The sequence below is a fragment of the Mastigoproctus giganteus genome, chromosome 6 (genome assembly GCF_048544385.1).
Source record: "Mastigoproctus giganteus isolate SK-2022 chromosome 6, ASM4854438v1, whole genome shotgun sequence".
NCBI classification, from domain to species: domain Eukaryota; kingdom Metazoa; phylum Arthropoda; class Arachnida; order Uropygi; family Thelyphonidae; genus Mastigoproctus; species Mastigoproctus giganteus.
In genome coordinates this window covers 224,041,103-224,060,505 of record NC_143580.1, presented here as the reverse complement: position 1 = coordinate 224,060,505, position 19,403 = coordinate 224,041,103, and the positions used below count along the sequence as shown (strand labels likewise).

The 19,403-nt window shown below is 37.2% G+C and overlaps 1 protein-coding gene across 5 annotated transcripts in view; it reads right to left on the bottom strand.

The window, feature by feature from the left end:
• The window catches only part of LOC150085023 (ral GTPase-activating protein subunit alpha-1), a 529,619-nt gene that overhangs the window by 211,922 nt on the left and 298,294 nt on the right, over positions 1 to 19,403 (bottom strand). For all 5 annotated transcript variants that reach the window (XM_090376739.1, XM_090376741.1, XM_090376740.1 and 2 more), the window contains 3 exons: positions 18,514 to 18,612; positions 16,462 to 16,617; positions 56 to 187 (listed from right to left, as the gene is read on the bottom strand). In XM_090376739.1, the coding sequence (XP_090232865.1) occupies positions 56 to 187; positions 16,462 to 16,617; positions 18,514 to 18,612 (387 nt within the window). The remainder of the gene's footprint in view (positions 1 to 55; positions 188 to 16,461; positions 16,618 to 18,513; positions 18,613 to 19,403) is intronic.

Here is a 19,403-nt window from a genome sequence, read left to right as displayed (position 1 = left end):
ATTCTTATTTCTATATACTTACATAAAAAATAAAAGGAATTAAAAACAAACTTACTTCTTTTAGTTCATTTGATAAGGCAACAGTATCAGCAGCATATATAAAATCAAGAAGAAGTAAAGTACATCCCGGAAGACCAACAGAAAAAAATTTGGGGCCACAAAACTCCACAATTGTATTTATTATTTTCTGGTAAGTGAAAAAGAGAAATATGTATTAACAAAAAAAAACTAAGATTCTTGTAAATAATGAAAAAAGCAAAATAACTTTTTAATAATATAAAAATTATAAAGTGCAAGTTAAAACCACTGAGTAAATACAAAACTGAAAACTATATTGTGCACTGCTACACCATGCTCTACATTGACATACATAAATTAACCAGTGTATTACAATATACACTGAGTGATCACTGAATGATGACTACCTACCTAATACTTCGTAGGTCCCCCTTTTTGCCCTCAGTATAGCAGCTATCTGACGTGGCATTGATTCAACAAGATGTCGGAAGCGTTTGGGAGGTATGGCCAACCCAACCAAGCTGTGTGTAATGTGGTCAGCAATGCAGGGATGGAGATGACTGGTGTATCCAGATGCCTGATATGCCTTTCCATAGTGTCTCAGAAGTGCTCTATGGGATTGATATTGGGGGAGATCGGAGGCCAATCGATATGCTGGATGTCAGAACTGTGTTCCTCAAACCATTCCTGCACAACAAGGCCCGGTGGCTCGGGCGCATTATCATCTTGGAAGACACCATCGCCATTCAGGAAAAAGTGTAACACAGCAGGATGTACACAGTCAGCAAGTGGTTGACGACAGCAGAGACCAGTGATACGTTGTTCCACATGCACCAGGGGTCCAAGTTTCTGCCAGTGAAACATGCCCCACACCATACAACTGCCTCCACTGGCCTGCACGTTTGATGAATCAAGAGCCTCACATTGTTGACGCCAAATCCGTAAACAACCATCCATGGTGTGGAGTAAATAACGTGACTCATCTGACCAGCACACTTTCTTCCAGTCTTCTAACGTCCAATTTGCATGCTCTTTGCACCAGGCGAGTCTTTTACGCCGATGAACCTTAGTTAGGAGAGAATGCCATAGGGGTCATCTGCTGGTATAGCCCATAAGGGCGAGCGTGTGACGCATGTTCATGGCAGATATTGTTCCGGGTTGGCCCATGTTGTATTGAGTAGTCAACTCTTCAACAGTGCTGCGCCTGTTCGAGTCGTCTGACCTGGCGCTCACTTCTAACATAAACCTTTTTTTGATGTTAGAAGTGATTTTTTTTTATGTTTGCAGTTTTGCCATCATGTCGTTGTTTGACCATTTTGATGGGAGTCCTGGTATACTTTAACTACAGTGGCTCTCGAACACCCCACCAGTTCAGCTGTTTGGGAAATCGAGGAACTAGCTCGTTGAACACCCACAATTTGTCCTTTATCAAAGTCCGATAAATCCTTCCTTTTACCCATCACACTCGGAATATTACTACCTACTGAACCACTGACAACTTATCTATGCTAGGTAGTCTACTAACTGCGCAGTCTCGTAACTCACGTGGTAAACGGGTAGCATTCACTTTTAGCATTAGCATTAGTAGAGGCATTTGATGCAAGAAAGCAAGCTTATGCAGCATCAGTGAAAAAAAAAAAAAAAAAAAAACCACTTCCACTTCACCCCTCTGTTCGTTCAAAATACCTGTCCAGTTGATCCTTAAACTTATTTAGGCTATCAACCTCCACCACAAGGGATGGAAGTCTGTTCCACCAACCAACCACCCACTGGCTAAAGGCAAATTTCCGCACGTCTATCCTACATCTGTCTTTCCTCAATTTGAATTTATGCCCTCTCAGGTGATTATTCTGAGCTAGAGGAAGAATCCCATCAGCATTGAGCATGCTTAAACCATTCAAGGCTTCATACACCTCTATCAGATCACCTCGCTGGTGCCTAGTCTCCAGACACTGTAATTTGCAAAACTTAAGCCTTTCTTCGTAAGAGCACCCCTTTGTTCCATTCACTAATCTTGTTGCCCTTCTCTGTACTCGTTCCAGCAGCTCTACATCCTTCTTGAAATGAGGCCTCCAGACCTGTATACAGTACTCTAGGTGTGGCCTGACCATTGCCTTATACAAGGGAATAATCACCCCCTTATCCCTGCTAGAAAAATTCCTATATATCATTGACAATACACCATGAGCTACTCTTGCAGCCCGTCTGCATTGCTCAGAGAACTTCATATCTGCCTGCACAACCACCCCCAGGTCCCTTTCATTCTCTACCACTGTCAGTGTAGTACCACAGAGTTGATACATTGCTCTGGGGTTGCTTTTTCCCATGTGTAGTACTTTACATTTGTCAATGTTAAACTTCATTTGCCACCTCTCAGCCCATCTGCTCAACCTTTCCAGATCCTGTTGCAGCAGCATAGTGTCAGTAGTGTCCTTGACAATCCTGCCAACCTTTGTATCGTCTGCAAACTTGGACATTAATCCCGATATACCATCATCAATATCATTTATAAATACAGAAAACAATAATGGACCCAACACTGAGCCCTGAGGGACTCCACTAATAACATAAGTCCACGATGAGCAGTGTCCATTGATTACCACTCTCTGTCTTCTCCCCCCCAACCACCCCTTTATCCATAGCAGCAATTTGCCTCCAATGTCACACTGCTCCAATTTGTGTAGCAGTCTTCCATGTGCAACAGTATCAAAAGCCTTTCTAAGATCCAAGTATATAATATCAAAGTTATTCCCTGCATCCAGTTCTTTTGTGACTGCATCATAGTATCCAATCAAGTTGGTCAGGCAAGACTTTCCCTTAACAAAACCATGCTGTGTCTGAGCTATAACTGAAGTCTTGTCTAAATGATCCTGCAGTGCTTCTTTAACCAGTGCCTCCATTAATTTTCCTGGAACAGAAGTTAAGCTCACAGGTCTATAATTACTTGTGTCAGCCTTTGATCCTCCTTTGTGAATTGGGGTCACATTTGCACATTTCCAGTCTATGGGTACCTCCCCTGAGTCCAAGGAAGCTCTCATAATTATGGCTAAGGGTTTGCTTACTTCCTTTGCTGCCTCCTTTAATATAACTGGATAGATCCCATCCACCCCGGGTGCCTTTCTTGTGTTTATCTTCAACAGTTTCTCCTCCACTTTACTCCCAGTTATTTCAAGATTCTGTAACTTACTGCTAGAATTGAATACACCTCTGGCATTCCCCTCGCTGAATAACTCCTCATGTGTGAATGTCGATGCAAAATATTCATTTAGTTTGTTAGCTACCTGAGCAGGATCATCAACACTTGACCCATCAATATCAAGTGGACGAATCTGATTCATCCCTTTCCTTCTAGAGTTTACATAAGTAAAGAACTCTTTGCTGTTTTTCTTTGCATCCCTTGCCAAGGATTTCTCGTAATCTGCCTTCGCCTGCCTAACCTCCTTTGTAACTTGGTTGCATATCAACTTGTATCTATCATAGGCTTCTGTGTCATGTGTTAATTTGGAAGTATCCCATGCATTTTTCTTCTCTGCCATATGCCTCATTAGTTCATCTGACATCCATTTTGGCCTAAACCTTGAACAATATTTCTTGGTATGTAAAGCCTAGTAGCTTCCAAGATAAGTTCTTTGAATGCTTCCCATTTTGAATTTGCTGTTGGTAACATCATCAGTTGGTCCCACTGTATAGAATTTAAATACTGTCTCAGTCCATCGTAGTCGCCTTTACGGAAGCAATAACCCTTCCCTTTGCCCCTAATGGTAGTTACCTCTTTGAGTAAATCCCACTTCAGCACACTGTGATCACTGTCACCTAGTGGTTCATTTATCTGCAGATTCTTAATGCATGAAGAATCACTGCTGATAATCAAATCAAGAGTATTACTCCCTCTAGTTGCCTCCCGAACATGCTGATGTAGAAAACAATCATCCAATAAATCCACAAAAGCCCTGCTAGTGTGTGAGTATCCAGCCCCCAAATTCCAGTCAATATCTGGGAAATTAAAATCTCCCATTATAAGACACTCTGATTTACTGGCCCACTCTATTTCCCTGTACAGTTCCTTATTATACTCATCAGAGTCATTAGGCCTATAGCACACTCCTACTCTCAATTTTGATCTCCCAATGTTTATGTCACACCAAACTGACTCCACACTGCACTGTCCAGCAATGTCGACTGGCTTCACTTCCTTGGTTTTTATGTGTTTCTTAACTAATAGCATAACACCTCCCCCCTTCCTATCCTGTCTATCCTTTCTGTAGACGTTGTACTCCCCAAATTGCAGTTCCGCATCCCTTATATCTGTGTGACACCACGTCTCTGATATCCCAACAATATCTGCCTTCGATGTTTTGAGCAATACCTCAAATTCATCAAATTTATTTACTAAACTCCTAGCATTGGTGTACACGCAAGTATACCTGCGCCTGTTTCTATTCTTAGCTACCCTAACACAACCCATGTGTTTACTTGTACCGCAATGGCTCCCAGCAGTCTCTGAAATACCATGCATCTTGTTTTTCAGGCTTCTGCTCATTCTAATAGAAGCAGTGCAAGAATCTCTTTCACCTCTGCCAGTGGCTACTGTCAATCTATTGGTCTTTGTCTCCCCCCAAGCTAGCAGTTTTCCGACCCACCTAACACTGCCTCGATAGCATCAGCAAATATTCTTGCACCCTTTCTATTTAAGTGTATCCCATCCCTGTAGAAGCAATCTCTCCTGTTAACAAGTACAGTCCAGGCTGAAAAAAATTCTACCCCTTGAGCCTTGCACAATCTTTCCAGGGCCGAATTGATCGACAAGGCTCTCATCATATACTCCCTCCTATCGTGTCTGGGCAGAATTGCAGACACTTTCAAATTCAACCCTAATTCTCGGCTTTTGTTCAACAGTGACCTGTACTTGTTAAGTAATTCTGCCGGTCTCCTACTCTTAATATTATTAGTGCCAACGTGTACAACTATATCACCTTTTGTGCCCTTAAAAGATGATATTCGCTCTAGAACGTCATCAACCTTTGCCCCTGGCAGACATACCCTGGTCCTGTTCCACCTATCTTTTTTACAAAGCATGTTCCCTGTTTCCCTGACAATAGAGTCACCAACAACTACTAGTTCCTTCGGGACCAGCACATTCTGCCTTGGGGGTTGTATCTCTGTCACGCGATGCCCAAGTGCAAGCTCTGGCGTTGATGTGGGCAGCTGAGAGCTTGATGGGCCCCTCAATTTAGTTTCTTCGAGGGCATCCACCCTGTCCTTCAAGCTCTCATATAGGCCCACAAGAACGCCGAGTTGTTGCCTGATATCGATACACTCCTTGCATCGCGCACACACAAAGACATCCCCCTTGGCAGTATCATCTCCTGTACCCGATTGCTCTGCAAACATCAAGCAAACAGTGCATTTTATAAGGCTGTGAGTCAGAGGACAACTGCCCCCCTCAGTTCTGCTCTGAGCCACAGCACTTCCATTAGCTTGAGCCTTTTGCTTTGCTGCTCTGGTCTGAGTCATGATTCTATTAATTTATTAATTAATTATGTTATGTTATTAATTATATTACGTTTGTAATCTAAGTCGTTATATGTATTTATTTAAACGTACAATTTAACTGCTAACGAAGTTCAACTAACGCTATCTAGTACGGTATATAACCTACGGTATATCTAGTACGGTATCACAATGGCGGGAAAGTTAATAACGGTAGCGGTAGTTACGAACACGTGGAAACCCTTACCGATTAGCATTAGCATTAGCATTAGCATTAGTAGAGGCATTTGATGCAAGAAAGCAAGCTTATGCAGCATCAGCCAAAAAAAAAAAAAAAAGTAACATAAATAAATAAAAATAACCACTTCCACTTCACCCCTCTGTTCGTTCGAAATACCTGTCCAGCTGAGCCTTAAACTTATTTAGGCTATCAACTTCCACGACAAGGGATGGAAGTCTGTTCCACCCACCAACCACCCGCTGGCTAAAGGCAAATTTCCGCACATCTATCCTACATCTGTCTTTCCTCAATTTGAATTTATGCCCTCTCAGGTGATTTTTCTGAGCTAGAGGAAGAATCCCATCAGCATTGAGCATGCTCAAACCATTCAAGGCTTTGTACACCTGTATCAGATCACCCCGCTGGTGCCTAGTTTCCAGACACTGTAATTTGCAAAACTTAAGCCTTTCTTCGTAAGAGAACCCCTTTGTCCCATTCACCAATCTAGTTGCCCTTCTCTGTACTCGTTCCAGCAGCTCTACATCCTTCCTGAAATGAGGCCTCCAGGCCTGTATACAGTACTCTAGGTGTGGCCTGACCATTGCCTTATACAAGGGAATAATCACCTCCTTATCCCTGCTAGAAAAATTTCTATATATCATTGACAATACACCATGATACTTTTTACCATGAGACGATACTTTTACAAGGCCGAGTAAAGAATAAATACACCAAATTAATCAAAAAATCACAAAATAATGTTATACTACTAAATTTAAATCAAAAGTTTTAGAAAAACAATAATTGCAAATCAATAAATAAGAAAAATCCACTTAGCGGCTTGGAACACGACTGTCACTAGTAGCCTCGTCAGCAGACTGCCTTTTCATAAGGGTGGTCATAATTCAGTGACATAAACAGTCCAATCTGTTTATGCTTCAGGACAGTCATACTGAGTCAGAGGAAGTTACAATTTCTAAATGCTCACCATCAGTAATGGAGAGCATCTGAAAATTCACGACTTGCAAAATCACACATTTTGCAGGACATGTGGATTTGAACACAACATACAGAACTCAACCTATGTGATGACCTATATAGTACATCAATACGGTAAGTGAAAAATAGAAATCAGTATTAATAAGAGACCAATTTTCATAAAAAATGAAAAATAACTTGTTTTTTTATATTGGTGAATAGAAATGTCACCAACTTAGTTAAGTAAGATTTTAGTGTTTCAGTAAGAGTTTATAAGAATGCATTCCATTGTAATTCTTGCAATAATATATTTAGCACAATAGGTTCTATTTAAAAGTAATTCAGTTTTAGTGTTTCTTCCATCTTCAATATTCCTTTAAAAGATTATCAATTCAGTGAAGCTTAAAAGCAGGGACTGTTCCAAATCTAGTAATGTCCAATATATTGAACTAATTCACTAACCAATGATATAGTACATCCTGTAAGTTCAAAATTTAATGTGCTATGTTTTTCATTAAATAGTGGCAACCTGAAGAACCAGAGAAATAATCCAGCACTCAAACAATTATGAAAGCTAGTGTATCTCTGATAATGGTTGCTCTCTGAACATTTTTCACACACTTTTGACACTCTAAAGTGAATCCAAAATTACTGTTAAATTTATGCTAACTGTAAAGTTACTTATGATAATTGGCTCAACTGGCTTGCAATGGAATTTTTGGAAAGAGTTTCAAAATCATTTTAGGTGACTTCAACCTTCCACTTTCAATTCAGATATGGAATAACCTGGATGATATTCTAAAATTCCAGGTGTTACCATACTGCCCTCTCCTGCCACACAACTTGACAGGATTTTTTTTAAACTGTTCCCGTAGTGATATCATTGAACCTGATACTATTTTAACTCTGACCACCCACATTTAGCATGCTTCTTTGAACATATATCTCTAACCCAAATTAATGCAGTCCATGCCCAGAACAAATGGCCCAGGATCATCAAAAAGATTAAACCCAAAATTCATCAAGACACCAATGACAAAATTTTGATTTGAAAAGTGTACACTTGAAAATCTCTCATAAATCTCCTGCAAACTGAGTTGACTTTTACGATGGACAAATTTCATTACCCAAACTTATCAGGAAATAAATTAAAAGATAAATTATCACTTGGACAAAAATCACACTTGAACCCACCCTGAATGTACTCATGTCCAATATGTTATTATCTTATGCAGAGAAAGAAAGACACATTGAAATAAGTTCAAATTCCACCAGTGGTCATGTACCACCAGGAAAATGTTTAAGAAACCACAAACAATGTGGAAGGATTGCAAAAAGCAAAAAGATATAAAATTTAATCTGTTTATGTATTATTTGGTAGTAGTTTATGTTGTAATGTAAGGAGTATTGTAAATAAATGAAATAAATTTTTTAACTTTTGATAATCAATGCTGATATAATAGGACAAACAGAAACATGGTGAAGGAATAGGGAATGGAGAATTTTATTATGATGAGTATAGTGTGTTCAGGAGGGGATAAGGAGAGTAATGCTTCTTATCAAATTTTCTCTGAAAGGGATTAGACTGTATGCAGAGTGAGATCAAGTTGAGTCGGATAATGAGGCTTGTTGGTGCAAGACATGTGGAAGAGAGAAGATGACAGTCAGGGCAGGTTACAGATCACAAATATCTTGAGAAGTACAGTCAGTCCTCGTACAACACGTGTTTACACTACACAAATTCAATCATACACGACTTATAAATAGGGGAACGATGTCGTATACACGAATTGAATTCGTTTATTCACAATTCGCCTTTGTGTTTACAAGAAATGGCAGTCCAATGCGGAATCACCACAACTGAATGCAACACGATGGGAATGAAGAGAATATTCTGAAAATGTATTATTGTTTTTTATATCAGTAAAGGGGAAACACACTTCACCATAATAACGTAAAAACCGACAATTCCAGCTATCGGTATCATCACAAATGCAATTAGATCGAGTTTACTACCAGTTTATAACAGATTCCTCTAGCAGAACTGTAGTGTTCAGACCCCTCGGTCTCAACTTTGAGGCGCTCAAGACTTCTGTCTTCAAACGCCATACCTCTCTCAGCAAGGAAACCACTACGTGGATTGATATAAAATTAAATTTTGAAGGTCTAAAAGCTTAATAAATATGGACCAATTATTCTCTTCGGCTGTAGCTTACATTAGAATTAAAATTTAGGGGTCTAAAAAGCTTAATGGACATGGGGAGATTATTCTCTACATTCCTTGACAAAGGAATGAAGACAGAAGTCCGAAGGGTCTGAACACTACAGTTCTGACAGTGGTGAAGATGTCCCACATTTTTTTTGTAAGATTGATATCCCCTTCCCAAAGAATTATTAGCGCATTGGACTAGGAGAGTTGGCTGGAAAAGAAGCTTCCTATATCTAAAATAAAGGTAATCCCTGTTGTTTTCATAATATAATAGATTATAGGAATTATCGAGCACTTAAGAGCTCTCTATTATCAAATCTAGTAAGTATTTTATTACGACTATTATCTAATAAAATATATGTAAGTATTTTATTACAATTATTTATTGTGTTTGGTAATGTTTTGGTTACAAATGTGTGTTCAACTTTGGGTGGTTGGTACCTAACCCTATTTTTCCCATAGGGCCTGTTATTTATATTGCACGAGGGTTTCTAGGAACACAACTATCGTGCTCTACGAGGACTGACTGTACAACAAAACTCTATAAACAACTTGAATGGGCAGCAAAGTGTGACTACTTCATTATAGGAGACTTCAATCCTATAGACTGGAAATAGTGGATAGACAATACCATGGGGAAAACACATTTCTGAGCCATTTGGATGATTGTTATTTTGACATTAGGCATTAGTAGAGGCACATGAGATGCAAGAAAATCAGCCAAAAAAAAAAAAAAAAAAAACCTTCCTGTTTCACTGATCCATTCATTGCAAATGTTTGTCAAGTTCTGCCTTGAATTTATTTAAGCTATCAACTTCCACAACAACAGATACAGGTTTGTTCCAGCAATCTAGTCGTTGGGTAAAGGTAAAGGCAAACTTCTGCACATCTGTCCTACAACTGTCTTTCCTCAATTTGAATCTATGCCCCCTTAGGTTTGTAATCTGAGCAGGAGGAAGAATCCCATCAGCATTGAGCCTCCTCAATCCATTCAAGTCCTTATACACAACAATCAGATTGCCCCCACAGGTGCCTAATCACCAGACACTGTAATTTGTAAATCTTAAGCCTTTCTTTGTGAGAGCAACCCTTTGTTCCATTCACCAATATTGTTGCCCCTCTCTGTACTCATTTTAGCAACTCTACATCCTTCCTAAAATGAGACCTCCAGACCTGTATGCAGTACTCAAGGTGTGGCCTGACCATTGCCTTATACAATGGGATAATCACCTCCTTATCCCTACTAGCAAAATTCCTCTATATCATTGACAAGACCCATGCTCAGAAAATTTCACATCTCACTGCACAATTAACTATTTAATTGACTATATAAAAGTGGAGAATGAAAGAGACCCCAGGTTTCTTTCATTCTCCACTTTTATAGATCCTGTTGCAGTAGCGTATTGTCATTAACATCCCTGCCAACATTTGTATCATCTGCAAACTTTGACATTCAGCCTGATATATCTTCATCAATATCATTGTTAAATATACAAAACAACAATGGGATTCCACTAATAACATTAGCCCACAAACAGCAGTGTACGTTGATTACCACTCTCTCTTCTTCCACTCAACCATCCTTTTATTAGCATTAGTAAGGCATATGATGCAAGAAATCAAGCTTATACAGCATCAGCCCAAAAAAAAAAAAAAAACTCATATCACCCATCCACTCACTCCAAATGTTTGTCTAGTTCTGCCTTGAATCTATTTAAGCTAACAAATTCTACATCGACAGATGGAAGTTTGTTGCGGCAATCAACCACTTGCTGGCTAAAGGCAAACTTCCACACTTGAAGGAAATCCTGCAACAGTCTTTCCTCAATTTGAATTTAATGCTCTTTGAATTTAATGTTCTTCTTCCTCCTGCTCAGAATAATTGCCCTCTCAGGCAATTATTCTGAGCAGGAGGAAGAATCCCATCAGCATTGACCATGTTCAAACCATTCAAGGCCTTATACACCTCAATCAGATCACCTCACAGGTGATCTGATCGAGGTGTATAAGGCCTCAATTGAATCAGATCACAGGTGATCTGATTCAATTACAATGCCTAGTCTCCAGACATTGTAATTGAAAATTTAAGCCTTTCTTTGTAAGAGCAACCCTTTGTTTCATTTACTAATTTTGTTTCCCTTCTCTGTAAGCATTCCAACAGCTCTACATCCTTCCATAAAATGAGGCCTCCATACCTGTATACAGTACTCAAGGTGTGACCTGACCATTGCCTTATACAAGAAGATAATCACCTCCTTATCCCTGCTAGAAAAATTCCCATATATCGTTGATAAGACACCATGAGCTACTCTTGCAGACCATCTGCGCTGCTCAAAAAACTTCATATCTGACTGCACAATTACCCCAGGACCTTTTCATTCTCTACCACTGTTAGTGTAGTACAACACAGTTGATACATTATTCTGGAGTTACTGCTTCCCATACACAGTACTTTCCATTTGTCAATGTTAAACTTCAGTTGCCACTTCTCAGCCCATCAACCCAACTTTTCTAGTTCCTGTTGCAGCGGTATACTGTCATTACTGTTATTAAAAACCACTGTCAACCTTTGTATCTTCTGCAAACTTTGACATTAAGCTTGATATACCTTCGTCAATATCATTGATAAATATACAAAACAGCAATGGGCCCAACACTGAAACCCGAGGGACACCACTAATAACATTAGACCACGTAGAGCAGTACCCATTGATTACTACCCTGCCTTCTCCCACTTAATCATCCTTTTATCCATTGTAGCAACTTGCCCTTAATGCCATACTGCTCCAATTTGTACAATAGTCTTCCATGTGCAATAGTATCAAAGGTTTCCTGAAATCCAAGTATATATCAAAATTATTTTTTGCATCCAGTTTCTTTGTGACCACATCGTAGTATTCAATTAAATTGGTCAGACAAGACTTCCCCTTCACAAACCCAGGCTGTGTCTGAATTATTGCTGCTGTCTTGTCTAGATGATCCTGCAATGTTTCTTTAATCAATGACTCCATTATTTTCCCTGGAACAGAAGACAACCTAACAGGTCTGTAATTACTCATGTCACCCTTTGTGAAATGGAGATACATTTGCACATCTCCAGTCTGTGGGGGAATTCCCCCAAATCCAAGGATGCTCTCATAATTATGGCCAAAGGTTTTCTTATTTCCTTTGTCACCGCCTTTAAAATAACTGGCTAGATCACATCTACCCCAGGTACCTTTCTTATGTTTAACTTCAACAATTTATCCTCCATTTTCCTCTCAGTTATCACAAAATCACTTGGCCCTCTTCTCCTTGAATAACTCCTTAATGTGCCTTCGCTTGCCTAACCTCCTTTGTGATTTGATTAGAGACTAGCTTGTATCTACCATAGTCATCTGTGCTGCCTGACAATTTACGTGCATCCCATGCATTTTTCTTCTCTACCATGAGTCTAATTAGTTCATCTGACATCCATTTAGGCCTAAACCTACAGCAGTATTTCTTGGTTGGAACAAAAAGCCTAGTAGCTTCCAAAATTACTTCCTTGAATGCTTCCCATTTAGAATTTGCTATTGGTAACATCATCAGTTGGTCCTACTGTATAGAACCTAAAAAAAACTGCGACCACTGTTGTCACATGTAGGAAAGCAAAAACCCTTCCCTTTAACCTTGGTAGTTACAGAAGGTAGTTACAACTTTAAATAAATCCCACATCAGTACATCTCTGATGGTAGTTACAACTTTAAATAAATCCCACATCAGTACATCTCTGATGGTAGTTACAACTTTAAATAAATCCCACATCAGTACACTGTGATCACTACCACCCAGTGGTTCCTTTATCTGTAAATTCTTAATGCATGAATAAATACTGCTTGTTGCCGCTGCTGTAGAAAACAATCATCCAATAAATCCACAAAAGCCTTGCTAGTGTGTGTTTTTTTTTTTTTTTTTTGGTTTGGTAGTTGTTGGCGCATCGGCTTCTGTGGCCATAGTGCACCTCCCAAGGTTTTTGCAGTACTTTGATCCAAGCCCGAGGCGGGAATCGAACCCGCGACCTTTGGGTTGCCAGGCAGGCACTTTACCCACCTGGCTAGCCCGGTCGGCTAGTGTGTGAGTGACCAACCCACAAGTTCCAGGCTATATCTGGGAAGTTAAAATCCCCCATTATAAGACACCCTGATTTACTGGCCCACTCTATTTCCCTGTATAATTGTTCATTGTCCTCATTAGAGTCATTAGGCCAATAACACACTTCTACTCTAATTTTTGCTTTCCCAGTGCTTATGTCACACCAAACTGACTCAACATTGCACTGTCCATATATGTCAACTGGATGCACTTTCTTAGATTTTATGTGTTTCTTAACTAACAGCATAACCCCTCCTCCCTTCCTGTCCTGCCTATACTTTCTGTACACATTGTACAGAAAGTATAGGCAGATTCTGCATCCCTTATACACATTAGATGTCTTAACCAGCACTTCAAATTCATCAAATTTATTTACTATACTCCTAGCATTGGTGTACATGCAAGTATACATGCACCTGTTCTTACTCTTAGTTACTCTAACACAGCCCATCTATTTACTTGTTTCATGACCCCCCAGCAGTTCCTGAAATCCCCAGCATCTGGCATTCTGGGCTGCTGCTCATTCCAATAGAAGCAGTGCAAGAATCATTTCCACTTCTGCCTGTGGCTACTGTTAATCTATTAGTCTGAATCTTCCCAAGTATTTATTCCAACATGTCAGAGAAAGGAGCTCTAATATCCTCAACTTGGTTCTTACCAAGTATTCAAACTGCATCCAAAATTTTACAATGTAGGAACCAACATTGGGTAGTGACCACAATGTCATTAAAAGGATAGTGTCCAAAGAGATTTTGGTGGTCAAAGAAAAGGTCTTCTATTCCAAGAGAGGGGATTATAATGGATTGAGGTAAGGAGAAAGAACTATAGGCTGTTGGATATGAGTTCAAAATGGGAATTATCCTGGAAATTATCGTTACGTTTGTTCCAGTGGAGAAGTTTCCTAAAAGAAAAATGCCTAAGTCGATGACCAAAGAAGTTAAAGATTTAATCAAACAAAAGATAAAAGTATGGGATAGTTACAGTTCATTTTAAATGTACCTTCTATACCAATTTTCAAAACTATCATAAATATAAAAACAGCTACCTGCAAACATGTTGATAGATGGCTTTGTGTGTCTATAGAGTGTTAAGAGAATCTGCTGATGCTGTGTTGAAAGAATTGTGTGTGTGTGAAACTAAGTTCAAAGCAGAATTAGAGGATAGTTATCTCGTGGGAACGGAAACAGCACAGATATGTTTTGTTTTATTATGTTATATTATTATTTTGTTTTAATTTTTTTTTGGTTGATACAAAAAAAAGTTGGAGCTTCCTAATATTATTTGGTCTTACTAATACTAATCCATTGGTCCCTTACATGGGAAAAATGTATATATATGCATACTCGTGAAAAAAAAAAAGGCGCCTCCGTTGCCAGGTGGGAAGGAGCAGCAGTGCGTAGCACACGCTTCTTGATTAGACCGGGGTTCAAGCCTGTCACCACCAAATACGGAGGATGCGGAAAGGTCAGGGAATGACCACCGCATATCCCGGAGCAATATGGCCTTAGTTGCTAATGCTCCTAAAAACTAAATAACAAACAAACAAACTCATGAAAAGGTTAATTAAGCACATATTGTTAAATTTGGTAGTTTGTAAATAAAAAACAAAACAAAACCATATACAGGCATACCTCGGTTAACGTTACCTCTGATAACGAAGCTTCGATATAACGAAGTCGGCAATTTCAAGCCCCATTTAACATAAAAAAAAAATATTCCAGTTTAATCACCTGAAATCTAAACAAACTGAAGAAATTATGGAAACCTTTGGGGCTTCTCGTGGTTGGTTCGAGAAATTTAAAAAATGGGCCAGGATTCATAGTGTAAAATTAACAGGAGAAGCTGCAAATAAGTTTCCAGAAAAACTAAAGGAAATAATTGAACGTGAAAATTTTCCATATTTGGTGTTCAATGTTGACGAAAGCGGTTTGTTCTGGAAACGGCTAACCAACAAAAAGCTTCATTTCTATTGAAGAAAAATCAGCTGCTGGGTTCAAAGCAGCCAAAGACCGTTTAACGTTACTCTTTGGATCAAATGCCTCTGGCAATTATAAATTAAAATTGTTATTAGTTTACCATTCAGAAAATCCGAGGGCGTTAAAAGGTAACATAAAAATGAATTTACCTGTAATATGGAAAGCAAATAGAAAAGCGTGGGTTACCAAGGAGTTATTTACTGATTGGTTTGTTAACCACTTTTGTCCTGAAGTAAAACGGTATTGTCAAAAAAAAAACAACTTTGAAGAAAAAGCTCTTTTGTTGTTAGACAATGCTCCGGGACATCCTACTGATCTTAACACGTTGGACACATGCATTCCTGTCAAAGTTGTGTTTCTTCCAGCAAACACAACTTCCCTGATTCAACCATTGGATCAGGGAGTAATAGCATCATTTAAAGCTTATTATCTGCGTCGAACATTAAGCAGTTTAACTGAACTAGAGGATAAAGAGGAAATGACAGTTAAAACTTTTTGGAAAAACTACACCATTAAAAACGCAATTGAAAACATTGATAGTTCTTGGAAAGAAGTCACTAAGAAATGCTTAAATGGAGTTTGGCGCAAAATATGGCAAAATAAGTTTGGCCCAGAAGTTGTACTAGAAGAAGAAAATAACATCCAAGAAATTAGAAATGAAGTTATCCAGATGGCTCAATCAATAGGTTTCGAAAATGTCGATGAAGAGGATGTTAGAAATTTATTGAATGCAGAAGATGATGTTTTTTTAGTGGAAGATTTAGAAAACCTTGTTAGCAACGAAGACGAAGTTAAAGAAGTTCCTGCCGAAAAAGTGTTAACAACCAAAGATTTAAAAAAAAGGTACTTAAATGACATTGAAAACGTTTTAAATTTTTTTAGTGAAAATGATCCTGATTTAGGAAGAAGTGTTATTGTTAAGCGATCAGTGTTAAATGCAATAACTCCGTATAGGCAATTGCTAAATGCAAGAGAAAAAGAGCATAAATAACATCTTTAGACTCGTATTTTAAAATGTGATTTCACTTTGTATGTAAGTTGACTGTTTATTTAATAAAACTTTTCTTTGTTCGGAAAAAAAGCTTTTCATTTTCTTTACGTAGGAACGTATCCCTATTCTGGCCATAGTATTTTTACCTCTGAAAACGAAGTTTCGCTTAACGAAGTAATTTCGTAGAACGCATCCTATTCGTTATTCGAGGTATGCCTGTATCTGCATGTTTGAAAAGACATACTGCATTAAAAATCAGGAGAAACTAAACATCAGAAAATCAGAACACACACCACAATACTGGAAAACTTCCAACTAAATCAAAAAGTTGGCAGGTAGGTATGAGTGATTTCAATAAAAATTAAAAATCCTTATTAATAAGATTTTCTTAAGTGTTAAAAACATGATTATTGAGAAATTACTACATTAATAATTTTATAAGAAATGCATGTTAGGAAAATATTACCTGATCACCACTGACTATTCCATCATGAATAGTCTTATAGAACTGAACAAGATAGTCTTCTGGTAATGGTAAATCATGCCTACGAACTGTGATCAAACTTAAAAGTCTATATGCAAGAATTCTTCCTTCCTGGTACTTTTCATTCAGCATAATAGCCTAAAAGTAAGTTAGATAATTATATCTTGAATGTTTACACTAGTGCCATTACTTAAATTTAAAAAAATTATAAGCCATATATTTTTACAATATTGATCATATTTAATACAATAAAATAAAATTTAAAATATAAACAATGTTAGAATCCCTTATTGTTTAAACATATGCAGAAGTACAGAGCTAAATTAAATTAAAAAATCATAATGCCAACCATAAGGTAAAACCATACACGAATTGAAAATCACAAACAATAAGATGTACAAGTATTGTAAGTCTGCAGTATCAGTTTAAAGAAAATCACTATCAGAATTAAGTGTAATTTTAAATTTACATTAAAAATCACACTAAACTAAAGTAGAATAATAATACTATGCTACTTCCAGTGTTATGAGATGACAGTACATAATGCATTATAAAATTAAGTTATGAGTGCAATGGTGGCAAAATCCTCTCCTACTTCAATTCTGTTTTTTAGTAATTTTCTAGGCTAAACCTCTTCTGCAGCTTTCTTCAATATCCATGAGCTCTTGATGTCTCGTTCACTTTTAATTATAATAACTTCAGTTATAATATCATTAAATTAAAAATTAGTATTTGCTAGGCCACTGGTATCCTTAAGTTAAAAAAAATTCCTCGCACGTAAATACAAAATATTTATTAAGGATCATAAATACCATTATCACTGATATCAAGCAGACCAATATATATATGTTGGATTCCTTTCCTTTTATTGCTAAACAAAGAATTCCTTGTTAGTGTTCTTTGCACTCTTAGCTAAGGATGACTGCTCATAATCTGTCTCATCATGGCTGCCCCTCAAGTAACTTTATTACAGACTAATTTATATTTACTGTAGGATTCTAGATTGCCTGATAATTTATAATCATCCCACATATCTTTCTTCTCTGTCACTAAGAGCATCAGTTCTTTTTGGAAATAAATAAATTTCCATACCTTGAACAATATCTTTTTGTCAGCATTAAAAGCATAGTAGGTTTCAGATAACTTTCTTGAACATTTTTCACTTTCCCACTGAAAAGAACTTGGAAGATATCTAAGACCATTGTAATCTCCTTTGTGAAAACAAAAGACTGTCTTTTTGAGAGTAGTTATTTATTTAAGTAGATCGCACATTAAAAACTATGATCACTACTTGTCAGTGTTTTCTTTATCTGAAGATTTTTGATATCTGATGAATCCCTACTGATAACCAGATCATGAATATTTCTTTTCCTTGTGGTATTTCTAAAAAAGGTGATATAGAAAGCAGCCATCTGGGACATAGAAATGTCCAGACAAACCCCCTGCTACGATGTGAGTGACCAACCTGTAAGTTCCCAACAATATCTAGAAAACTGAAGTCCCCCATAATAAAACATTCAAATTTTCTGGCCCACTATTTGTCTGTAAAAATATATTTACACTCATCACAGTCAGGAAGCATCTACATCAGCTAACGCATCCTTGCTATCACTACGCCAGCTGTGACTGTAGGGAGTCCAAGTGGTGCATATGTGAGAGAGAAGGAAATGCTTTTCTATTCACTTATGAATAAAGACTACTAGGTGAATGGAAAAATTGAAATAAAGCAGGGAATCTATACCTTCCAGGTAAAATAGCAAAATAAATTTCGACGAATTACTCTCATTCAAAGTGAAGAGGCCTAGAAAATCAGAGTAACCAAAATAAACAAATCATATTCATTACGTTCATTTCATAAAAATCTTTTTATTTTGATATCTGACAAAATGAATAATGTAATAAAGTATTAGTTAATATTATAATTCAGTGAATATTAATAAAGAAAACAGATGTCAAACACAAGTCCATAAAAATTACATCATTAACATCATGTTTCTTCTCAAAAGTGAAAATAAATATATCATAAATTTTTACCTGAAACAACCAAGGAGTAATTAAATGCAAAGGAGGTATGAATTCTGGTGGTGGTGGACTGCTCTGATTATCTACTGAAACTCCAATGTTATCACGTACCTAAAAATTCAATAGCAATTATTGACGGATTAAAAGAGTGAAATCTCTAAATAATCTGAGAAAAAATGCAGAGAAAAAGATTTGAATTAATTTAAATTTAAAATTATTAATTAAATTTAAAGAACATTAATGAAATATGTATGTATACATATTTTAATTAGTATGCAGTTTTTACTTGTATGGTATATTTTAATTAGTATGCAGTTTTTAATTGTATGATATATTTTAATTAGTATTCAGTTTTTAATTGTATGATATATTTTATATAGTAGTCAATTTTATCATTTCTATTTCAATTATAATATTAGTAAAATAATAAGAGGAGTTTACCTCAATATAGTGCGTAGAACACTTCCGTATGATACCCTCCAGAAATTAAAACGGAAAAAATGAAAAAAATCGACAACTTACCGGTACATTAGAGTAAAATATAAATAATTAAATAATCAATTTAACACAATTCAAATCAATTTAAAACAATTAAAAATCAAATTAACGCAATTAAAAGAATCTAACGAAAATATTCAAAACGATTTTCCTTCCTCGACACCGATTAATTATACGAAGCTACCTATTAAAGAAATTTTTCACTTAATTAAGCTGTTAGTTGAGGCTAACTACATCACCTTTCGAGACAAGGTATACAAACAAATTTTTGGATTACCAATGGGTTTGAGCCTGAGTGGCTTAATGTCAGAGATCTATCTCTCAACGATTGAGCAGATACATTTGACACCTTTTCGAACCCGTATCACATACTATGGGAGGTATTTAGATGATGTTCTAGTTAT